Here is a 24,279-nt window from a genome sequence, read left to right on the forward strand (position 1 = left end):
GCCTGGGCAACAGAGCAAGAAGACCCTGTCTCAAAAATAAAATAAAATAAAATAAGATAAAATAAGATAAGATAAAATAAAATAAAATAAAATAATAAAAATAAAATAAAATAAAATAAAATCATTTATAAGGAAAGTGAAAAGGCAAAACACTAGGGACCCTCACTTACATCCACCTTTTTTTTTTTTAAAGAAAAGAATAAACCATACTTTACCTGTGTCTTAACTTTCCTCTTGCTTCAAATTCAAAGGGAATCTCTTCACCTGTAAGGACTTCTCGCCATTCACTAACATTGTGAGTATCATCGAGAAATGTTCCATTCCCTTCTGGAACTACCCCTGGACTCCCGCTGTGAGACAGTGCGGCTCTGGAACCAAATCAGATGACATCAGCCTGTCCCTGTTTCTTCCTAGCTCCCTCTCACAGGAGCCCCGTGCAGAAGAGCAGAACTTTCTCACAACTCAATTCCCAGCAATAAAAGGCTGCATGACCTAGCTACAAAGAATGACCTTGAGGGTCGCTAACTATAGCTATCTTCGTGCTGAATCACAACTTATTTGAAATTTTAGAAACAGCTGAAAGCTGTCACTCTGTAGCCACTTACCTCAAGCAGTAGAATCTGGTACATGTGAATTATGGCATGACTTTTTCAAGTGGCATTTAAGTGACTAGTTAGAATTTAACAGACCTACACTGTTAAAACAAAAAAGCTTCTCTTCTAGAGCAGTCTCGTACTTGGGGGAGGTCAGAGAAATGTGATTTCAAATCAATGGATTCTGTTACTCGTGCCATGCACTTCACGACCTAAGCTGGAACGATCACCATGTACTTGGAAGGCTGAGACAAGATCTAAACAGGCAGAAAGTTCTTAGAAAAGGTTCTCGCCTGGCTTAGGTAAAGTCTCCTTTGTTCTTCAAACTCCACCCAATTCCATCTGGGGTGAAGTGCGTTTTAGGTATGAAAGAATTCTTTAGGGATAGAGGGAAAATGGGGATGTTTTCAAAGCAGTCTTGGAATAAAATGGCAAAACATTTGGTGTGATAACCATACATAGCTTGTTTAAAACGGGGAAGAAGGTAGAGATCGAGGAGAAAAGATAGAATGGCTTTTTCAAACTTCCTACTCACATCCTTAATTTGCTTGGCTTTAAAACATAAGGTATACCAAAAACAAGATCATAATTAGACTCAGGACCTGCTTCTCTGACTATAGATTCTCTACAAAACCAGAACCTCCATCATAAATCTCAGCAAGACAGCAAGTTATTCATTCAAATATCATCCCAAGAGCCTCAAGAGGGGGCCCACCTTGCTCTACTCGGCTGGCACAAGAAGGCTTTGGTGGCAGAGATGACTCGGGGTGATATAAACTGACTGCTTACCTGGTGGGTGTGGTGGTCAGGGTGGCAAACCACAAAGTGCACCCCGTGTGGTTCCTCAGAGCAAAGGGGACAAATGGCTGCCGGCGCTTGGGGGTTTTCACCTCTGCTACGACAAACAGAAGAAGGCTGTGAGCAGACGCCTCTATCTGCATGGCAGAGACCCTCCCCCTACCTAGAGACAGTGCCCAAATTTGTCTCTTGTGCAAAGGGGCTGAAGGTGGAAGCAAGAAAGAAGGAACAGGACAAATGGAAGCTCCACGTACTTGCTGGCTGCTATGGGAGAATTTGGTCCCTGCCTGACTATTCCGAGCCCCCAATTCTTCCACAACTCTTACAGGCCTTATCTCTCAGAAGAAGGCATCAGGACCTAACTTGGTGGGAATCACGAAAGAAATAAAAATGGACCTCCCCAGTGCTCCCAAGAACTATATTCTAAGTGGGTAACCTAAAATGTAGCAAGATATATCATATGTACTTATTTAAACTTTGTCCAAAAAGCCTTTACCTTAAGGAAGCCTCCCTTTATATAAGTTACCCTACAGTCTCAGTATGCATTTTGTAACAAAATACAATAAAAACATTCTTTCCTATTCTTTTATACTAATAGTTGTTTTTGTCTCCCTGGAAAGTCAGAAGTATACCATCTCAAAGCTTTTCAAACAAAATTGTTAGCCCATTTTTTAAACATAGATACCACCACCATCTATTATGAGGTGGGTACCATGGAAGCCATAAAAGGAACATAAAATATGGCTTCATTGCACAAAAAGCTTCTAATCAGGGAATGTGGAGAGAAACAACAATCAACACAAAACTGTAAGTAACCAAATTCTAAAGAGCGGTGACCTGACTATAAAGGTTGTAAGAAACCCAAAGCAGGCTTTCTGGTGCCCCAGCTGCTTTGGCAGACAGATCCCTCTGCAGGTACCACTGCCCGTGCTATGTGGTTCCACATGGAACACAGAGTACCGAAAGGAAGGGCAGCAGCTCCTCTAACCAAAGGCCTGTCTCCTCCACTGGCCACACAAATAGGGAGGCAGCAGCAGCAGCCAGTGTGAGAAAGCCTCCTGGTTGACATGTTCACAACACACGTACACAACCAACAAAAAAAAGGGAGGTGTGGCTCAATCTTCTTATGTGTCTAGCATTAAAGTAGGAAGACAGCGTGAGAAAGATCATGACCCACATGCTCTGCAGCTGGGAGAAAATGACATCTAGAGGAAGCTGCAAATGCTAACTGCAGAGAACACTAAGGCAAAACTGAATTCATCCTACAGGACATCTTCTGTCAACAAAATCGAGAAGACAAACCGCAACATGTCCTGCCTTCTGCAACCTCCAGACTGAGGCTGGGACTGTATCATAACAGTCGGTAATTGTCACTGCCTTTTAAAAAGCAATCACTTCCTTTTTTCTCTTACCTCTTTTAAAGTTTTGAGAGGTTAGTACTGTAAACAATGCAAACCAAGCAATTTTGGGTCAAGGCAAGTTCTATTTTGATAATGACGATGGTTCAGGGGAGTCTAAGATATAGTAATCTGCTAAACAAATGAGCAGTCTCCAGGGTATTCCCACAATTTTGTGGTCAGTCATTTAGAGATACCCCAAATACGTCTAAAGATAATCTCCACTAGGAATATGCCCATTTCTCACCCCAATGGCCTTACTTAGCTCCCAAAGTTTGCTTTAAAAAAAAAAAAAAAATTAGTGCTCATCAAGTAGAAAATTAAGGAGTAGCTGTAAGGCTGCTGACAAGAGCAGAGGGGGAGTAAAAAATTTAAGAGCTGTCTGCAGGGTAAACGGTATTTATTGTGGCACTTTGAAAGGCACCTCCCTCTTCTATGAGTGCAATGAGAGAGCTGCTTTTATTACAGCAGATAAAGGGCCCAGGAGAAAAAGAAGCCAGATGTGCTTTCATATCCCACTGTGAGCCAGACTGTAAGTTTCCATTTGCAAATTAGATTTAAAAAGAACAGGTGGCAGATGGCTTTGATCAGTTTGTTATACAGAATAAAGTGCTGCGAATCCATACAAATATATTCACAAGTATACTGCTTTGGAGTTAAATAGCATGGGTAGGCACAATGCTTAGGTCTCCAAGCTTCTTGCATTGATGAGACATAACGGCACAGGCTTCAGTAACCCATTTCTCTGAGGATAAAAATACACAGCATGCACGCAAATCCAAGCCCAACATCAGGCAACAAATCTGACATCTCTGCACCAGGGTCCAAATAAACTATGTACTTGCCTTTGGCACAGCACCAGAGACAAAAGTTCCCAGTCCATCAAAGAGAACATTATTCCCTAATGGCCTCAGAAAATCTGCCTCTAGTGACCAAACCCAATTTCTTCATGGGCTGAGAGAGAGTCTAAAGCTACCCGTATCCAAGTTCAGCTTCAAAGAGCTCCAGCTAAGGAAATTTCTACCCCTTTGGACTTATTTCACACAGTAATTTTGCCATTATAAACAGTGTAGGTTGTCATGCTATGTAAGCAGCTCAGTCCATCAGAAAGGACCTGGTTTGTAAATCATAAGAAGCAGATTAAAATACTAGGTTTGCTACTAGCAGGTCAAGTGAATAAAGGCAAATCACCTAGTGTCTCTGAACTTCACTGTCCTTATCAGCTAAATAGGAATAATGCTTGGCTAAGCCTGAAAGATTAAGTAACATATAGAAAGCTTAGAAGCAGGAATACATGAATAAATTAAGATTCAGCTCTGGGCTTTCTTTGTGAGCCCTCCCTCAAACATCCACCCTGGTAAAATTGTCCAGAAAAAAAAACCCAGGGCAATGTACCCTGAGTATTAACATCCCTGTTCTATATTCCTGGTAGAGAGAGTTCCTGTGGCCTCTTTCTATTTAAAAAAATCATGACAAATAATCTGGAATTTGCCATGTACACAAATAAATCATTCAGATTAAATCGCACTCCCTAAAACAAAAAATGAACATCTTGGGACTCCAATTCCTCAATGATTATGGTGTTTTCTACCATATTCACTTACCAGTGAATTTCTCAAGAAACTTTCAAAGATCAGAGATAGAAATAAAGAAAATTTTCTTTTTTATCTCCTAAACACAAAAATTGACATCCAAAGAAATTAAGGTTTGTGTCTAAGCAATTATTTACTGAGAATTTTTTTTTTTTTTTGTGCTATCCCTATTATTATAGTGCCTGTTCCAGAGCCCCGTGCATTCCCATGAGAATTTTCAGTGGGTATTTTATAAACTTAAGACTTGCGGCACCACTGCTTGATGAAGCATGGTGTTCCTCAATCCACTTGCTCTGCAATATGAGAAATCACCTCTAATTGACATTGTATTAACATATTTCTGCATCATACACTGTGGAGTTTATTCCATTTCCACCAAAGTTAGGGGAGATGGAAGGGAAACAATATAAGAATCAGCTGATAATATGCACCACTCTGTTCATCAGCTGGAAATATTCTTTCCTATTACTAAAGTACTCATGACATGGAATACCCCCAATTCAACTCCCACTCATTAAAAAGAAAAATTGATGTACAAGGCAGTTCTTAAAACAGGAAAATAAAGCAAGCCCTTGCTTGGCTATACTGTACCTCTAGCATAGATCTGGTGCTCTAGGTTAGTCAGACTGGCTGTACTCCTAGTTCTAAGGTAGACAAGGGGGAGGCCTGGTAGACAGGAGAGACAAAGTTAGAGGCTAAGAATAAATACAGTGAAATCAGAAGACTCGCTTCCAAACAATAAGCACAAATAGAGAACATTACAAAAATAGCAAGCATCATGCAAGTACAGGGTCATTCCCATCAGTGATTACTAAGTGCTACAAATGTACTTGACAAAGTGAACACATTTTTATGCTAGTTTTTATTGTGGAGGCTGGATCAAAGTAGCATGCTTTTTTTTTTTTTCCTGAATTAGAAGAATATGTATTGAACCTTCTCTTGAACAGAATGACAAGCCTTTTGAAGATTTTTAATTTAAAGGTGTTATGTTCTTAAATGGCATTAAAAAGTTACAAAAATCCATCAGCACAGATTTTAGTGAAGGTTGCTCCATTCCAACTGGTAAAACACAGAAGTAAAATGCCAGTCTCAGGGGATCTCAAAAATTCAGGCGAAGAGTCAGTATGTGTTCCAAATTTAAACAATCTCTACTGAGGAGTTGTCTCATAGTGTTTATTTAAATTCTAAATCAACCATGGAAGTTTTCAGAATATTTGATATTTTCATAAAATGTCCTTGGAATACAAAACTAATAAATTCAATGAAGTGCCACATCACCCAGGTTTACCTGCAAAATCTCAGCCCTGACTGAACAAAGCCAACAATTTTGTCAAAAGGAGGCTGGTATTTTCTTTCCCCTGATAAAGAAACAGTGAGAAAGCAGCAGGTCCCTTAGGCTAAATTTCATGTTAAGGGCTATTCCCAAGGGCTCGTTTTAAGGCCGGTCTGAATAAAAAGTATAACTTTTGGGGGAATATGACTTACTATTCTTGAATAAGACCTGAAAGTTTATGATTAGTTCAACAAGGTTAAACCCTACTCACTTTCAAAATAAATTCCCAATGATCATTTTAGTAGGCCTGCTAAAAGAATACAATCCTGGAATGTATTATACTACCATCCAGGAATTTCCAATAAGAAAAGAGGTTTGGAAATCTATGCATATTCAAGTTATGTCTTATTAAAAAGATAGACTACACTTTTATAAGCCTAAGTAATCATAAAAATCTTTAAATAAATAAAAATCAAGCTTTAACTCAGCACCGGCATTTAATATAGATGAGGAAGCCTTTTAACTATAGAGAAAGAGAGAAGCACAAATATTTTATAAAGGAAGGAAGAAAGGGAGGCAGGGAGGGAAGAAGGAAAGAAGAAAGAGAGGGACAAGAAAATCTTTCATCAGAATCTTGCAGACTAGGCCTTGCTAGAGTTTCACTCTGAATTAAAGATGCCCGTGCATGAATAATGTTTTAGAAACACACTCTCTTGGACATATTACAAAGATTATTTAGAGTCTTCTGGGTAGACTATGTTACATTTTCTTGACACACAAATTGGGAAGGTTGGAGGAGGAGCCAAAATCAAAGCTGACAATATCTGAAAAGCCCTGGCTCCTAAGTAATGACCTTGAGACTCAGAAGCAACAGCCTGGGAAAACAGAGAACAAGCACAGCTGACATTTCTTTGTGTCTCTTTCTAGAAGTACAAGGCAGACAGAAAGTCCACTTATACACCCTGAGGAGAGATGAACCAGTACAATTACTTCATAGTCTAAGAACACCCATCTTCCCATGACACGTTTGCAGACCAGATGGAATATTTAAGTATTCATGAGCTATGTGAAGTCCAGCCAAGACTCCCCAAAGAAACCACATTGTAAGAGTTGGAGCTGAGTTGAATTTGGATGACAATGGCTTGTGGAACAACTAAGACCATGCAGTTGTCCATCACCATCTCCCCAGCTCTGAGGAAAACAGAGCTGGCGAGGCATTAAATAAGGAAAGAAAGCATCATCAATAGAGAGGCAAGCTGACTCCTCTTTCTTCAAGAGGCAGGGCATTCAATTCTTTTATACTTTATAAACAGCACAGGGCTCCCTTTTTAACAACTTTTTCCACATGGGCTCCTGCTAGCCCTTTTTTCAAGAATATGTCCAAACCCTCTATCTCTAGATTTAGAAGACCATTTTAGATGCTTTAAAAAATCTGGTCAAAAAAATCCAATCAATTAGAAAACCAATGTTTTGCAGAGTAAAACACAAACCACAGCTGATCCTGATGCATTCTCAGGTGCACCAGTTCATATGCATTATTACCAGGATTTAGGAATTACGTGTTGCAGATCTTTTCTCCCCCGCAAAGGTGGAATTACAGCCCACATTTATAAGTTCAGTAGTTCATGCCAGAAAACTGTCTCCTGCAAAGACTAAAACAGAACTATAGAAGATAGTCAGAATTTCCTGTAGGTTTTTCCACGCAGAATGATGGTTCCATTTGAATTTCTCAGTGAAGCATTGCTTTGTAGGTCAAAAGTGATTTAGTTAAATACATGTAGTGAAAACTCTTACTTTGTCCAAAACATGGAGGATCCACCGAAGAGCCCATCCAGTCTTCTGATTTAGCTGACTCTATTTCTTTGTCATCTTTACAGTAATCTGCCATCCACGATTCCTTGGTACTTACATACTGGTCTAGAAAGAATCCCCCAGAGATATTAAGAGAACTAAAAAAGATGGAGGGTTCAAGTCAAATAATTTCAATTCAGCAAAACAAGCTTTTATTGAGTGTCTCATTACATGCCTGGCCTGTGCTAGATTCCGAGAAAGTCTGTGCCCTGGAGAGCCTCACGCTCCATTCAAAGAGATTACCATGAACAGACAACTATCGCCACAAAACCCTATCATAATGTGAAAGACATTAAAGATGTGGATTCTCTTCAAACCAATCTATAGATTCAATAAAATCCCCATCAAAATACCCATAGGGCATTTTGTGGAATTTTAAAAGCTGAATCTAAAATTTATATGGAGGCCGGGCGCGGTGGCTCACACCTGTAATCTCAGCACTTTGGGAGGCTGAGGCAGGCGGATCACTTGAGTCCAAGAGTTTGAGGCCAGCCTGGCCCACATTGCAAAACCCCACCTCTACTAAAAATACAAAACTTATGTAGACGTGGTGGCGTGCACCTGTAGTCCCAGCTACTCAGTAGGCTGAGGCAGGACAATCGCTTGAACCTGGGAGGTGGAGGTTGCAGTGAGCTGAGATCATGCCACTGCACTCCAGAGGCTGAAATTCAGCGGACAATTCTCCACAAGTAGTTTTACTTCTGTGAGAGAATTACAATGAGGATAGCAGGTTAACAAAAATAATTACAGTGCACCACACCTAGATGAAGATCTTTTATACTAATTAAGACGTTATACTTTTGGAAGAAGAATTATTGGTTTCTGGTTTTCAATTACAACACTTGGCTACAGAAGTAATATTTATTTAAACACAGGAGGTCACAGCTACGTTTCTGGATTTCAGTATAGTATTTGGAATAAGGAATTGAAGGCGAAAAAACAAAACAAATTTTACCACTGACGAGAATGCCTTTTGGAAGATTTTTTGTTTGGTTGGTTGGTTTCTTACAGACAGGGTCTTGCTCTGTCTCCAAGGCTGGAGTACACTGGCACAATCATAGCTCACTGTAACTTTGAACTCCTGCACTCAAGTAATCCTTCCACCTCAGCCTCCTGAGTAGCTAGGACTACAGGCGCACGCCACTATGCCCAGCTAATTGTTTATTTTTGTAGAGACAAGGTCTCACAATTTTGCCTAGGCTGGTCTGGAACTTTTGGCCTCAAATGAGCTTCTCATCATGGCTTCTCGAAGAACTGGGATAACAGGCATGAGCCAATGTGCACGGCCAGAAGATATTCTTAAGAGACATATACTGTGCTCATCAGAAACACCAATAAGAACCTTTTAGGCAAGCTCTTGTTTACTGCAGCTTTTCAAAAGACTACCACAAACTTTCTCTAACCTTCTAGAGTAAGAGATGTTGTGAGAAACAATGTAGGAGTCAAAACAATACAGTTTAGAGAGATCACAGGGTCAACTTACTATTATCTAGGTGATATTAACAACTAGGCAAATTAGTGGATGAAATCTGATCATATAAAACAGTGGTTTTAAATTTGGGGGGTCAACAAACTTATGGTCTCATTTCACAATACATTCTTTCCATCCTACTCTGACATGCGTAAGGAAGTGGATATTCTAACAGCCTCAATCCAACATACACACCAAAGAAAGTTCACAATTTGCAATAGTATGTGTTATCGCTCAAAGATAAAGTATAGTAATTCCAAAATCAGATCAAGTAGATCAATAAATCAAACAATGAATGTGAGTTTTCACAGTGAAGGTACACACTACTTGATTGTATGATTATATTGCTTCCCTTTTAGATGGCAGAACTGTAACAATACAGCAGTTTTTATTCATGACATTGAATCCAGAGATGTACATTTCAGTGTTGCCAAAGACACTTTTAGATAACACACCACTAACCTGGCAACCCTTAAGCAAGTCATTTTCAGAGTTAGGTCAAAACGATAATGGGAAACAACAAAGGCAACTTATTCTACTATAAAGATATGGTCAAAATCACATCTTTTAAGAATTAGTCCATGAATAGCTTGAGCAAAGTTAATCTAAACTCACTTCCAGGACATTTAATAAACTCTAGTGACCACGCATTATGAGGAGAAAGTCCATCGCGGCCATTTATGTTTCCCAAGTAATCTAAGTTCTTGCTTAACCACTGATAGCATCATTATGGGATGCCAACGCTGGAGAAACAGGTTGAGAATGAAGAGGCCATTAGGGTTGATCAGGAAAGCAGTCAGGATGAAGAAGTGATGCCTGGTACAGGCCCAGGTATTTGCTAAACTAGGATTAATAGTCTTCCAGACTCAGAACTTAGATACAGAAAGGTATCAGTCTATGAAAGACAACTTTCTACTCACCAATTAGCACAGAAGTGATATTGATATCCAAACGAGGTTTGGCCTTGGCTTCTAGCTTCAGTCGAGGAGGATGGAGACGACTAGCTGCCTGCTGTTGCCAGGATACAGAGCATGGCCAAGGCTCAATAAATGGCTCCCAGCCTAAAAGAACACAGGAAATAAGACATCTGTTCAGCAGATATCAAGAGTTTATAGGGGAACACTGCTTGCAAATGTTCAGAAGGACAAACTGGAGCTTAATAGCTTTCTACTTCCAATTCAATTTCACAACAAAAGCACCAACCACCTTTAGCTACAGGTCACCCTACAGATGTCTGCGTTGTCTAGAAGACACAAGTGGAAAGGCATATATGTACCCCCACAATGGTCTTCCAGAGGTGGCAGGAAGGAGGGCAGGCAGTGTATGTGCCCTCTTCCACTAAAGAACAGGCAGGATGTGTTGAGACACTCAAGATGGAAAAAGAAGTCTCAGACTAAGATTGGAAAAATAATAAAGTGTCTTAAATAGCTATTAAATTTGATTCTCCTGGTTACAGGACAAATACATTGGTTGAATAAATAGGTACATATGAAGGCTCATTAACTTTTTCTTAAAATATGCACAAAGACTATATAAACAACATATAAAATAATACCACAAACACTCGTGTACTCACTATTCAACTTAAGAAATAGAAAATTACAAGTTTCTTTGAAGTCCCCAAGGGCCATTCCCTACCATCTCATTCCCCTCCTTCCCACCAACCCTCTCCCACCCAACTCCAGGTGACCATTCACTTGAATTTTTAGTTAATCATTTCCTTGCTCGTCTTTATAATTTTACCAAGCATATATACCTTTCTTAAAAACATATTAGACTGTCCTGTTTGTGATCTTTACATAAATGGAATCCCCATGCGCATTCTTTTTCAAGTTTCTATTCTTGCTCACCAATATGTCTTTGAGCATACTGTTGAGCATACTGCTACATCACATTGATGCAGGTCACCGTGGTACATTGTTTTCACTACTGAATATTAACATGCATTATAATGAATATATAATTTATTTATCCATTCTACTTCTGAAAGACATTCACTTGATTCCAGTTTTATTGCTATTGGAATACTACTATAAGCAGCCTTATATACATCTGCAGTTCACACAGGCAAGACAGTCTCTACGGTACAGACCTAGGAGCAACACATTGCTGGGTTGTTGAGTATGCTTACGCTCAAATTTAGCAGGTCATGCCAAATTGTTTTACCCAGTAGCGGTAGTACTGTATAGTTCTAATAGCAGGGACTATGGCTTATATCTTCCAATAATTAGTAGTGTCCCACTTAATTTTTGCTGATCTGTTGGGTGTGAAAAATGGTACATCACTGTGACTTAAAAGACTCAACTTTTCAAAGCCAATTAATTTTTAACAGATCTTTAAATAGACTCACACAATCAGCCATTGAACAAATCCAAATCAGTATGTAACACACAGTAGGTACATTAGTCTCCTTATACCATTTGACATTTAGTGACCTGAATGTGTTCATACAACTTTAAAAGTAAGCAATATTTGGCCTAAGAAAACAAATGATTCTCAGAAAAATAGCTCCCACACGCAAGAGTTTCTCTCAACTAGAAAGACTTGGGCCATTACTCTATTTTTTTTTTTTTTAAGACGGAGTCTCGCTCTGTCGCCTAGGCTGGAGTGCAGTGGCACAATCTTGGCTCACTGCAATCTCCACCTCCTGGGTTCACGCCATTCTCCTGCCTCAGCCTCCTGAGTAGCTGGGACTACAGGTGCCCACCACCACGCTCGGCTAATTTTTTGTATTTTTTTTTTTAGTAGAGACGGGGTTTCATCGTGTTAGCCAGGATGGTCTCAATCTCCTGACCTCATGATCTGCCCACCTCGGCCTCCCAAAGTGCTGGGATTACATTCTAAAGTGAAACATTTTGAACAATGAAGAAATAAGGGTGTTAGCTTTAAGTGAGTCTGGTACAGAGGGAAAATGTTAACTAACATAAAATTAAATGTGATAAATACTCTAGAACACTCAGCAGCAGCACAACAAATCGAGGCTTAATTTCTTACTGAAATTAAAGGGAGCAGGTCGTCGGAGGTTTACACCTTGGACTGCCCAGCACTACTCTGCTTATTCTGTCCATGCCTACTACCAGTTCCGATGAGACCTTCTTTCAGCTCTCCTAAGGCAAAGTTCACTGCTCAAACCACTTGGCCCTAATATATTATGGCTTCTGAATTTCAACCTGTATGTTATAGGCTCTTACCTTGGTCTTTCAAATGGGAAGAAAGAAACCTGAAAATGCTTGCGATATTATTGAGGTTTACGTCTCCCAAAAAATAGCCTGCTCTGATCAGCAGTGGTTTTTTGTTTGTTTTTGTTGTTTTTAGGGAGTAGGTAGGGCAGAATATATAGTGTCACTGACTCAGTAGATTCTAATAAAACAAACGAACCCAGTGGGGAATGAAGGGACTAGAGGTTTAAAATGCTTGGCTGGGCGCAGTGGCTCACGCCTGTAATCCCAGCACTTTGGGAGGCTGAGGCAGGTGGATCAAGTGAGGTCAGGAGTTCGAGACCAGCCTGGCCAACGTGGTGAAACCCCATCTCTACTAAAAATACAAAACATTAGCTGGGCATGGTGGAAAGCGCCTGTAATCCCAGCTACTCGGGAGGTTGAGGCAGGGGAATCACTTGAACTTGGAGGCAGAAGGTGCAGTGAGCCGAGATCATGCCACTGCACTCCAGCCTGGATGACAAGAGTGAGACTCGGTCCCCCAAAAAAAAAAAAAGCTTGTGGGCATACATCTCCCTTGAAATTTAGCTACTCTCAGAGCCAAATAAATGATCATTTACTATTGAGCAATGGCATATTCTAGAATGAGCCAAACTGCAGGATCAAAAAAAATTAACTATAAAAACATCACTTTTTTAATTTTTTTTGAGACGGAGCCTTGCTCTGTCATGCAGGCTGGAGCGCACTGGTGTGATCTCAGCTCACTGCAACCTCCGCCTGCCAGGTTCAACTGATTCTCCTGCCTCAGCCTCCCAAGTAGCTGGGACTACAGGCGCCCACCACCATGCCCAGCTAGTTTTCGTATTTTTAGTAGAGACAGGGTTTTGCCATATTGGCCAGGCTGGTCTCGAACTCCTGACCTCAGGTGATCTGCCCTCCTCAGCCTCCCAAAGTGCTGGGATTACAGGTGTGAGCCACCACGTCCAGCTGAAAACATCTTTTTAGTTGCAACATATCAGATATGTTTTTAGCACAACAGAAAATCCTTATTTTCTGTGTTTATGCAGTCTACTTGCTTTTCATCTTTCCCTGTCCCACCCCACCCCTGCCCTTTCCTTCATGTAAAATTTACGTAGCAATAGGTCCAGGCAAACATTTAAATTTATTTTTTAAATCCCATGATAACATATGCTTTATACTGACCTGAAAGAGCACGGTTATAATAATCTCCAGAAAGGGTGAAGTGGGCATAGCCTTCAGGGCTAGTTCTTACACGCTGAAGAAAATTCAGACCTGCAATGAAAGCAAACCTTACTGCAGCGGCAGTAAGGCCAAAACTGCCTTTTGCCGATAAATGACATTAAAGAAATGTTAGAGCTAATACTCGCAAAGGAGAGCACACAACATTCTGATATTTTGTTCATCATGTATTTTTGTGCATCAATTTTTAAAAATATGGCACTGAGATATTATTTATCTCAATGACTGAGTTTTTTGGCACCCTCTTAAATTCTGTGCCTGAGGCAAGTACCTCATTTACCTTCCCACAGTGCCAGCCCTGGCACCCAGGTGTACCTGAAGCCTGTGGGAACATAAAAGATATTTCTGGCCAGGTACGGTGGCTCATGCCTGTAAATCCCAGCACTTTGAGAGGCCAAGGTGGGCAGATCATGAGGTCAGGAGATTGAGAACATCCTGGCCAACATGGTGAAACCCCATTTCTACTACAAATACAAAAATTGGCCGGGCGTGGTAGCGGGCACCTGTAATCCCAGTTATTTGGGAGGCTGAGGCAGGAGAATTGCTTGAACCCGGGAGGCGGAGGTTGCAGTGAGCCAAGATAGCGCCACTGCACTCCAGCCTGGCAACAAAGTGAGACTCCGTCTCAAAAAATAAAAATAAAAAATAAAAAAAAGACATTCTACCTGAATAATGACAAGAGGGCAGACTGATTAGAGAAGTCATGTTCTGATAAATATTAGCTCAAAATGTTAAGATTGCCATAGAAAAATAAGAAATCAACTAATTAGTCTCTGCAGAAAAGATATTCATGGAAACAGTCAAAATTCCAGTTGTCACTTTTAACCAAGTAGCCCTGGTGGTGCCCTAGAAGCTCAGGGAAAGGGCAAGCTCTGTAATGTGCAACAGGCCAGATTCAAGCCCCAGAAGCAAACTTTACTTGAAGGAAGAAGAGGCTGGCAAGATCGAAACAATGGAAAGTTAAAACTAAACAGAGTAGTGAGATTTTCATTTACTCTCCTCAAAACCTCAACCTCGCCGGGCGCAGTGGCTCATGCTTATAATCCCAGCACTTTGGGAGGCTGAGGCAGGCAGATCCCTGAGGTCGGGAGTTCGAGACCGGCCTGACCAACATGGAGAAACCCTGTCTCTACTAAAAATACAAAATTAGCCGGGCCTGGTGGCACATGCCTGTAATCCCAGCTACTCAGGGAACTGAAGCAGAAGAATCGCTTGAACCCGGGAGGCAGAGATTGTGGTGAGCCGAGATTGCACCACTGCACTCCAGCCTGGGCAACAAGAGTGAAACTCCGTCTCAAAAAAAAAAAAAAAGACCTCAACTTCACGTTGCTTGCAGTGATGCACTTAAGGATCAAGTACTCCCACCAGAAGTGATGGTGGGCCACTTTAATCCTAGCCACTCGGGAAGCAGGAGAACTGCTTGAGCCCATGAGTTTGAGACCAACCTTGGGCAACAAAACAAGACCTCCCCTTTGAGGTAAAAAAAAAAAAAAGGATAGAGTACTCCTACTTTGGTCCCCACTCTAGCGAAGGACAGCTCACACATAAATAGCGTTTTACCCCTTACACGGCCCTGTGGTGGAGACTCAGAAGTGCACTTTCTAGTAAGATTCTTGATTTTGATTTTCAAGAGATAATACAACAGAACCATTATTGTCTGAGCTTATCTGTTAAATGCCTAGCAGTATTCACTACAATCTTTAGATACATAAAAAGATAAGAAAAATGGAGAGATCAGGAATTATTTAGCTAGAGATGTTAATACAATGGAAATTTTCTCAAAGACCATTCCTATTCCCAAGCTATAGGCTGAAGGCCACATATGGCAAATAAAAGTTTCTTTAAAATATACATAATGAAAAACATATGTAAAACTATTATCTAAATTTCACCCAAATGACTAAATAGAGTATGAATGACAAAAAAAGAAAAAGGCCCCATATAATTCAGCAATGGCTGAAAATATTCAAGATGAATCTGAAAACCAGGACGACACTCACGGGAAAAGGTGAGTTCAGCGAGAGGAACATCACAATCCATGCAGTCATCGATGAAACAGATGCACACACTCTCAGCTTTGATCTCCACGCCAGAGATCAATGGCGCTGCCACAGCCCCTGGGCTATCTCGGCTGGTGGAGGCCAAGGAAAGAGACTTCAGAGGTTCCGCATTCTTAAACAACCAACTTGCTGCCTTTTTCAATTGGCCTTCAAAGAAATTAAGAAGTGATCAGTTCTACCAGCTTCCACAGCTACCCTAGCCACTCACAGAGGAAATAGAGAAATAAAATTCTCTAGAGACCTACTGGGAAGCCAAGAGAGCCTTGATCCCAGAAGTATTCTTGGACTTAATAAAAAAGGAGGGTGGGGGTGGTGGGGGTGGGGGGTGGAAGGGAATCCCAGCATAATAATAATCCTGCTTTTAAGCAAACATTTTGTTGCACACCTTCCACTCAAATTTACCACACCTTTCATGATCTGGCCCAAAATGCCTCCAGGAAGCCATCCCTCTCTACCATGCCATCTGTTGAAGGAGAGGAGAGAAGAGGACAGGAGAGGATCCAGACACGGCGCCACTTGGTACCTAAGTACTTCATCTTCACTATGTAGTTTTGCAAATATATTGATGTGCTGTTTTGTAATTGTTCTCAAATATCTTACTTTGTGTATAATGTGTCTTCTCAATCAATCGCAAATGCCTTGAGAACAGAGAGCAATGCGAGAACTGCATGGGTGTAATATATAACCGTTACTAATCGCCTCTTGAATACAATCCGGTTGCTAAAGTCCCCCTCCTCCCAAAAAAAGAAAAGAGAAGCAATGCCACCCCATACTTGTAAGTCACCAGAGGCCAGTACCAGGGACAGTGTAAGTGACTGAGGGCATGGGCTCCAGAGCAAGATGGCCTGGCTTCAGGTCCTGTTCTGCCCTTACCAGCTGCTGGCTCTTGGGCAAGTTATTTGATCTCTTTGTGCCCCACAGCACCCACTTAAAAGGACTGACAGGAAGAGGGACGAATGAGTACATGGAAAGTTCTCAGAGTGAAGCCTGGCGTGTAATAAACATTATTTGCTATTATCTACATTACAGATAAACATTAGTTGCTATTATCATATTAATTACTGATGGAATTAAGTTTTATCTACTAAAGAAATAAAAATTACCGATCAGGTGCAGTGGCTCACACCTGTAATCCCAGCACTTTGGGAGGCCAAGGCGGACAGATCATGAAGTCAGGAGATTAAGACCATCCTGACCAACATGGTGAAACCCCGTCTCTACTAAAAATAACAAAAATTAGCTGGGCGTGGTGGCATGTGCCTGTAATCCCAGATACTTGGGAGGCTGAGACAGGAGAATCGCTTGCACCCGGGAGGCGGAGGTTGCAGGGAGCCAAGATTGCACCATTGCACTCCAGCTTGGGCAACAAGGGCAAAACTCTGCCTCAAAAAAAAAAAAAAAATTACCAAACAGAGGCCGAGCACAGTGGCTAATGCTTATAAGCCCAATGCTTTGGGAGGTTTAGGCAAGGGATCACTTTAGGTCAGGAATTTGAGATGAGCCTGGGCAACATAGCAAGACCCCATCTCTACAAAAAATTTAAAAATTAGCCAGGTATGGTGGTGCATCCTGTAGTCCCAGCTACTCAGGAGGCTTAGGTGGGAGGATCATTTGAGGAGTTTGAGGCTAGAGTGAGCCCTGATCATTGCGCCACCACTACACTCCAGCCTGGGCAACAGAGCAAAACCCAGTATCTAAAATTTAAAAAAAAAAAAAAAATCCAAAAGGTTCTCAGAACTTTAAAAAAAAAAAAAAAAAGGTGCTCGAATTGTTAAAGAAAGAGTAAAAAGCATAGGAAAAGTAAACATTAAGGGGTATAAAATTAATTAAACCAAAAACTAATGACTGGGTAAAACAAAACCAAGAACACATGAGAACTAGGTCTACCTTCATTTTTTTCAGAATCCAAAAGGTAAGTTAATGTAAACCAGTATGTCATGAAACAAGCCTTTTCACACATAAATTGGCTGGAATAACCCAGATACAATTTTTTTAGAAAAAGATTTGTCGATTCAAGAGCCCCAAAAAAGTTTTTAAAAAAGAAAAATTAAAAAAAAAGAAAGAAATCAAGTAAAGAGCCTGAAAAATATATCTATACCCCTTGGTCTGGTATTTAAAATATAAATCACTCTACCAAGGATATACTTAAAAGACATAGACAAAAGTTCACACCAAAAAATGTTTACTATATAGAAGTGTGTATAATATTGAATAACAAGTAAAGAATGACTAAGTAAATTATAATATATCCTTAGAGTCAATGTAAAAAGATCAGTGTTGATAAATAATTTCAATGATGTGGGAAGATGCTGCTGATATATTGAGTATATCATAACAGAATTACAATCATAATTCAATAAAATATTTTTAAAAGACTATAAAATTGTATTGGCAACAGAATCTATCAGTACATTAAAAATGTAATGTGTACGTGTGTGTGTTGGATATACTGTCCACAGTAGGTAGAGAAGGAGAAAGAGGCCAGGTACAGTGGCTCATGCCTGTAATCTCAGCACTTTGGGAGGCCGAGGCAGGTGGATCACGAGGTCAGGAGTTCAATACCAGCCTGTACAAAAAAGGGAAATCCTGTCTCTACTAAAAATACAAAAATTAGCTGGGCATGGTGGCGGGCACCTGTAATCCCAGCTACTCAGAAGGCTGAGGCAGGAGTATCACTTGAACCTGGGAGGCGGAGGTTGCAGTGAGCCAAGATCGCGCCACTGCGCTCCAGCCTGGGCAAGACAGGGAGGCTCTGTCTCAAAGAAAAAAAAAAGAGAAGTAGAAAGAGAGAAAGTGCACACAAGTGTAAAGACTGGAAAGGAGGCTGAGGCAGGAGGATTGCTTGAGCCCAGGAGTTGGAGGCTGCAGTGAGCTATGACTGCACCACAGCTATGATTGCATTCCAGCCTGGGCAACAGAGTGAGACCTTGTCTCTTAAAAAAAGGGGAAAAAAAAGATGAAAGGAAATGCAGCCTGTGCTGTACTTCTCTTTTTGAAGAGAAACGGAAACATGGAGATGGAAAGGAAGTGAGATGGAGTAGAAAGAACACAGACTTAGGAGGCAGGTAGACCTGGCTTTAAGTCCATCGTAGGGGACTAAGATGTGACCTCAAACAAGTTTACTTAAGAAGTTTTACCTAACCAATCTGAGCTGGTTTCCTCATTTCAAGTGGGAATAATAATGTCTGCCTCCAAGGGCTGTGAAGAGGATGCAAAAAGAAAACACAAAGACAGGCATACAGGACTTCAATAAATGGTCATAATTATCAATATCACCACCATTAGCATAACCACTAGTAACAGTGGTTAACATTTATAGAGCACTTACTGTGTGCTAGCACTTTCTTAGTGCTTTGCATATAGTCATTTACTTACTTCAAATCTCTGAGGGAGGCAGCCTCTTATCTTCTTTCTACAGATAAGGAAGCACTGGTTCACAGAGGTTAAAGCCACTTCCCAAAGTCATTAATAGGTAGTGGCAGAGAGTAAGGATCTGAACCCAGTCAGCCAGCTCCAGAGTCCCTTTTTCTTTTTGAGACAGAGTCTCACTCTGTTGCCTAGGCTATAGTGCAGGGGCATGATCTTGGCTCACTGTAACCTCCGCCTCCCAGGTTCAAGCGATTCTCCTGCCTCAGCCTCCTGAGTAGCTGGATTACAGGCAAAAGCCACCATGCCAGCTAATTTTGTATTTTTAGTAGAGACGGGGTTTCGCCATGTTGGTCAGGCTGGTCTTGAACTCCTGACCTCAGGCAATCCATCTGCCTCTGCTCCCAGAGTGTTGGGATTATAGGCATGAGCCACCGCATCCGGCCTCAGAACCCAAATTCTTATCCACTACTAAAGACTGCTGCCTGTCATCCCAGCATTTTGGGAGGCCAAAGCGGGCAGATCACTTGAAGTCAGGAGTTCGAGACCAGTCTGGCCAACATGGTGAAACCCCGTCTCTACTAAAAATACAAAAATTACCTAGGTGTGGTGACGCATGCCTAAAACCCCAGGTACTCAGGAGGCTGAGGCAGGAGAATGGCTTGAACTAGGGAGGTGGAGGTTGCAGTGAGCTGAGGTGGCACCACTACACTCCAGCCTGGGTGACGTTATTATTACTGACCTAAGATGATATGCAGTCCAGAGAAGACACATAAAGGGTCCTCCAAACACACTCAGCTCTCTAAGTCGCCTTGTGGAAGTAAGAGAGGAAATGTGAAGGAAGCATATCATCAAGATAAACAATGGGTAACAGAACCCCGTTCAAATTACCTTGACACACCAAAAGAGCTTTGCGACAATCATCCATGCTGAATCCCAGCTCCTGCAGCCTAGCCAGCTGTAACTCTAGGAAACAAATAGCATAAAATTTTCATAAATAATTTTATGTAAATTAATCTACAAACTAATTTTAGAAAAAAAGAAAAGAAATTTAAAAACCCGTGACTAAAATATTTCATTTCTCTAAGCAAAACTGGACTCCTAATTGGAGAATTCTATCAAGTGTACCCTGAAATCTTTGAGTCTTTTCCTCATATTGACTGTGTTTTTAAAGTGGTGTCTTGGCCAGGAATTGGGGTGGGGGGGAAGGTCTATTTCGCATCTGGCCCCTTCATTCCACCATCTGACCCCTACATTTCCCCCTGACTGTGTTTTAAACAGCTTAAAATTAGAAGTGGGCACAGTGGCTCACACCAGTAATCCCAATACTTTGGGAGGCTAAGGCAGGGGGACTACTTGAGACCAGGAACTCAAGACCAGCCTGGGCAAAATAGCAAGACCCCGTCTCTACAAAAAAATGTTAAAAATTAGTGAGGCATGATGGCACACACCTATAGTCCCTCCCAGCTACTCAGGAGGGTGAGGAGGGAAGATAGCTTGGGCCCAGGAGTTTGAGACTGCAATAAGCTATGATCACACCACTGCTCTCCAACCTGGGTGACAGAGCAAGACCCTGTCTCAAAATAAACCAATAAATTAATAATAAAAGCTTAAAAATAAAACTTAGTGTTACTCATATAACTTCAGAGGAGAACTCTCAAAGCTTAAAACTCAACTTTGGCATTATCCAGGTAACTCTGGAAAAAACTGAAAGAGGAAAAATAGTGGAGTAGTTGGTTAGGGATGTTTTGTTTGTTTTTAAATTTTAAAAAATGAGAGAGTCATACTTAGGACTTACAGTCATACTTAACCTACGACATACAATTAAACTCTACAATTTAATTGTGCAAAAGAAAATTTTAAGAGTCAAAAAGAAGAAGCGTTATTAGCAAGACTGAGTGGGTTTTATAGTTAAACACCTACCCAAGACAGGATCTAAGGTGTGTCTTGTCCCTTCTCTGATTTCCTCTCCAACGCGAGATGCACCTGGAAGGTAAGTGCCAATGGAGTCTGACTCCAGGGCCACTGAGTCTGGCACTGCAGCATTAGCTTGCTCTGGGATGGATTTTGCAATGGCAAGAAACAGCTGAACATCATTATAGGAGAGTCTGATATCCAGGGCTTGTAACTGAATCTAACAAAATGTAAAAAAAGGTAGCAATTTTTTAAAGCTGCATTGGTTTTGCATCCATATCTCTTACAGATGTAATTCCTATTTTTTGTCTTACTCAAGATTCATATTCCTACCTATGCTGAGTTCTGCTTTCTATAAGCATCTATAGAACTTCAAGATTATATGAGACAACTCAGGACTTTTATCCTCCCCAAGACTGTAGGATCTTCTAGGACAGAAACAATGCCATATTTGTTTTGTATTTGCTGAAGTAACTAAGAGGTTATTGATGGCTGGGCGTGGTGGCTCATGCCTGTAATCCCAGCACTTTGGGAGGCCGAGGCGGGCAGATCACGAGGTCAGATCGAGACCATCCCTGTCTCTACTAAAAATACAAAAAATTAGCTGGGTGTGGTGGTGGGCGCCTGTAGTCCCAGCTACTCAGGAGGCTGAGGCAGGAGAATGGCATGAACCCAGGAGGCGGAGCTTGCAGTGAGCCGAGATCGCACCACTGCACTCCAGCCTGGGCAACAGAGCAAGACTCCATCTCAAAAAACAAAACAAAACAAAACAAAAGAAGAGGTTGTTGGGCTCAGAGTAAGTAAGAGTGCCTGCATAGGGCAGTGTTTGAGAGCATATCAACGTATTGCACAGATTTTGCATCATTACCTCCAGGACAGGTGGGAAATCTTCACTATTGAATGCATCCATCAATCCTGAACTATTTTGATAAGAAGAATTCCCCACCAACTCCACTTGAATTTGTACGGGATCCACAATTGAAAGAGCTGTATCATGCTCATTCCCTAGTCGGCATGAAAACACCTAGAGAATGAAATGCGATATGGCGAGAATTACTGTCTGATTTAGGAAGGGTCCAACTACCAGCACAAAGAGGCTATCTCAGAAGCAGTCAGCCATGTGTTATCATAAGACCCATAACAACTGCTGAAATAAATGCTGTGAAGAGTGAGGCCCCCCACCGCTGCTAAGAGCACAGGCAGTGGTTCACCCAGAGGAAAAGGCAGTTTAGCAATACATCCCGAAAGCCTTACAAATCTCACACCCTTCGATCCAGTAATCCTACTTCTCTCTAGGAACTAGCAAAAAAAAAAAAAAAAAAAAATTCACTAAACCATTATTTAATAGTTAAAAAAAATTAAGAGCAGCCAAGGTTATATCACATCTACTCAATGGAGTATTTGCGGCCATTTAAAAATGACAAAAAAGACCATATGGATTTTAAGAAGACAGTTACAACACAGACTATGTGAAAATACAACCCAAAATAATGTTACTCCCCAACTTTAAGGAAAGAAACACACCAAAATAACCTATCAGAAATCATATATGATTATTTTCCCTCCCCATAGCTTCATAATTAAAAATAAATATATTATTAAAGCTGGGTGATAGGTATATATGGAGTTCATTATATTATTCTGTTTACTTTGTATATGTTTGAAATGTTCTATAATAAAAGGTTAAAAAATAAATACATTCACTGGGAGAGAGAAAGAAGGGAGAGAGGGAGAAAGGACTTCAGTTCTAGGACCAAATAATTTTGCATGCTCAGGAAGAGCACAGAGGAAAGAAAAGAGCAATCATTTGGGTCCTTCTTACCCTCTTCACCCCCTCCACCACCTTTTTGGGACCTATCCTAGTGCTGTGAAAAACATATGACACCAAGGTCCTTTGCCATATTCAAAATTCATACTTTATAAATTCTCCCCCGATGATTTATCAAGCTGGTCTTAAAATTCAGATCCAATTGTGCTGCCTCAAAGGCAGGACCAAAAGGAGTTTCCAGTGATCTCAAATATTTTGCCATGTAGTTGTCCTAAGACTTCAGAGTAGAAAAGTTTCATTTTCCTTTTTCCTTCAGGGGTTTCTGCTACACAAAACCCAATTGCACCTGACAGTTCATTAATCAATCGGCAACATTCTCCATTCAAAGCTAGTATTGCGGCGGCTTGGAAGGCAGATGAATTGCAATTTCATGATCACATCACACCAGCATGCAAATCCTTCCTCTCAAACGGAGGTTTCTTTATAAGAGAGAAACAAGCGGTCAAGAAGTAGAGTCCCTACAGGCCTTATTCCACTATGTTTGTCTCAAAACCATAAACCATATACTCCTAACAGTGAAAATAAGTTTTATTCCTTCAAACTTTGAGCAATACCACTGGAAAGAAAAGGGCATGAAAAGGTCAATCGTAAAGCAAAAGGAACCCTGACCAAATATCCTAACAGTATGGCATGGGGAATGTGAGCTGAGATGAGACAAGTACAAACATCTGACAGAAACAAGAATCTGCCACGGTTCCCCTTCTGTCTCCACACCCCATGGCTTAACAAGACACAAAGCACTTTTAGCCTAATATTGCATAATGACATTTTCGAGCTACAAAGGCCACTCCAGCACAAATTATCTTCTTCACGAGATGACATGAGAGCCTAAAGCACCACTATTATCCATGCGCTCCTTTCAGCCAGGCAGGACTCTGCAGAGCTGCCCTTTTATGGATCGGGTATTCCTGAAAGGATAACATATAAGATCCTTAGCACTTTGTATAAATAGGTTTCCCTTCCCAAAGCCCTAGCTCTTCACAGGGCTGCACTCCAGGTGAGGAGAGGGATGCAGGGGAAATGAGACCCACGGCCTCACCTTCATGGACGAGGTCTGCAGAACGAGAGGGCACAACAAGGTGCCTGACAGGGCAGTGGGGACTGGAAAGGTCTCCTTGAACTTCTTGAGGAAGAAAGGGTGTAAGAGAAAGAGGCAAATGCCCTCTGCATATTTATAGCCTAACACCGGGAGACTGAATTCATGTATTAGAATAGCCAGGTAGATTTGGGGAGAAAACAAAGAGGAGAAGAGGGCAAGGGTTTTCCAATTTCATGAATTACTTTCCCTAATGAAAGTTTAAGAGGTAAAATTCTCTTCCAGACGCTTTTCTCGTGAGCCAACACGCAGTGCCGTGATCAACACATAGACTTCTTACCTCGATGCCAAACAAACTTCCTGAAAAGGGGCGATCAACAAACCGGGGCTTATAGGTGAGCACTGTGGTGCCTTTCAGAATAATGGCATTGGTGTCAAAGCAGGACACATCTTCAACGACCACAAACTCCGTACCTGGAAAGGACAATATCGTCAATCAAGCCAGAGCTGGAAAGCTGGAAAACACCAGGCTGTTGCAAACGAGGCACCGCATTTCCACCAGGCAACAACATGAACCAGTAAGATTTTTCTCCAAAATGTCTGCTGACATTTACTAACACTGTCATCCTGAACCAATACTCTGCATCTGGCCACATGCAGCTGAACCAACAGAGCTCTGCAG

General features: G+C 41.2%; 1 protein-coding gene across 6 annotated transcripts in view; it reads right to left on the reverse strand.

The window, feature by feature from the left end:
- Nucleotides 1-24,279, reverse strand: part of VPS13D (vacuolar protein sorting 13 homolog D) — a 282,547-nt gene that overhangs the window by 168,520 nt on the left and 89,748 nt on the right. For 3 of the 6 annotated variants that reach the window (XM_054438643.2, XM_054438657.2, XM_063659624.1), the window contains 11 exons: nucleotides 23,938-24,071; nucleotides 21,602-21,757; nucleotides 20,743-20,953; nucleotides 19,711-19,785; nucleotides 15,394-15,600; nucleotides 13,337-13,426; nucleotides 9,896-10,036; nucleotides 7,448-7,570; nucleotides 4,972-5,046; nucleotides 1,383-1,488; nucleotides 216-368 (listed from right to left, as the gene is read on the reverse strand). In XM_054438643.2, the coding sequence (XP_054294618.1) occupies nucleotides 216-368; nucleotides 1,383-1,488; nucleotides 4,972-5,046; nucleotides 7,448-7,570; nucleotides 9,896-10,036; nucleotides 13,337-13,426; nucleotides 15,394-15,600; nucleotides 19,711-19,785; nucleotides 20,743-20,953; nucleotides 21,602-21,757; nucleotides 23,938-24,071 (1,471 nt within the window). The remainder of the gene's footprint in view (nucleotides 1-215; nucleotides 369-1,382; nucleotides 1,489-4,971; nucleotides 5,047-7,447; nucleotides 7,571-9,895; nucleotides 10,037-13,336; nucleotides 13,427-15,393; nucleotides 15,601-19,710; nucleotides 19,786-20,742; nucleotides 20,954-21,601; nucleotides 21,758-23,937; nucleotides 24,072-24,279) is intronic. The other 3 variants (XM_054438651.2, XM_054438655.2, XM_054438652.2) reach the window with 3 other exon arrangements.

The sequence above is a fragment of the Pongo pygmaeus genome, chromosome 1 (assembly GCF_028885625.2).
Source record: "Pongo pygmaeus isolate AG05252 chromosome 1, NHGRI_mPonPyg2-v2.0_pri, whole genome shotgun sequence".
Taxonomy (NCBI): Eukaryota; Metazoa; Chordata; class Mammalia; order Primates; family Hominidae; genus Pongo; species Pongo pygmaeus.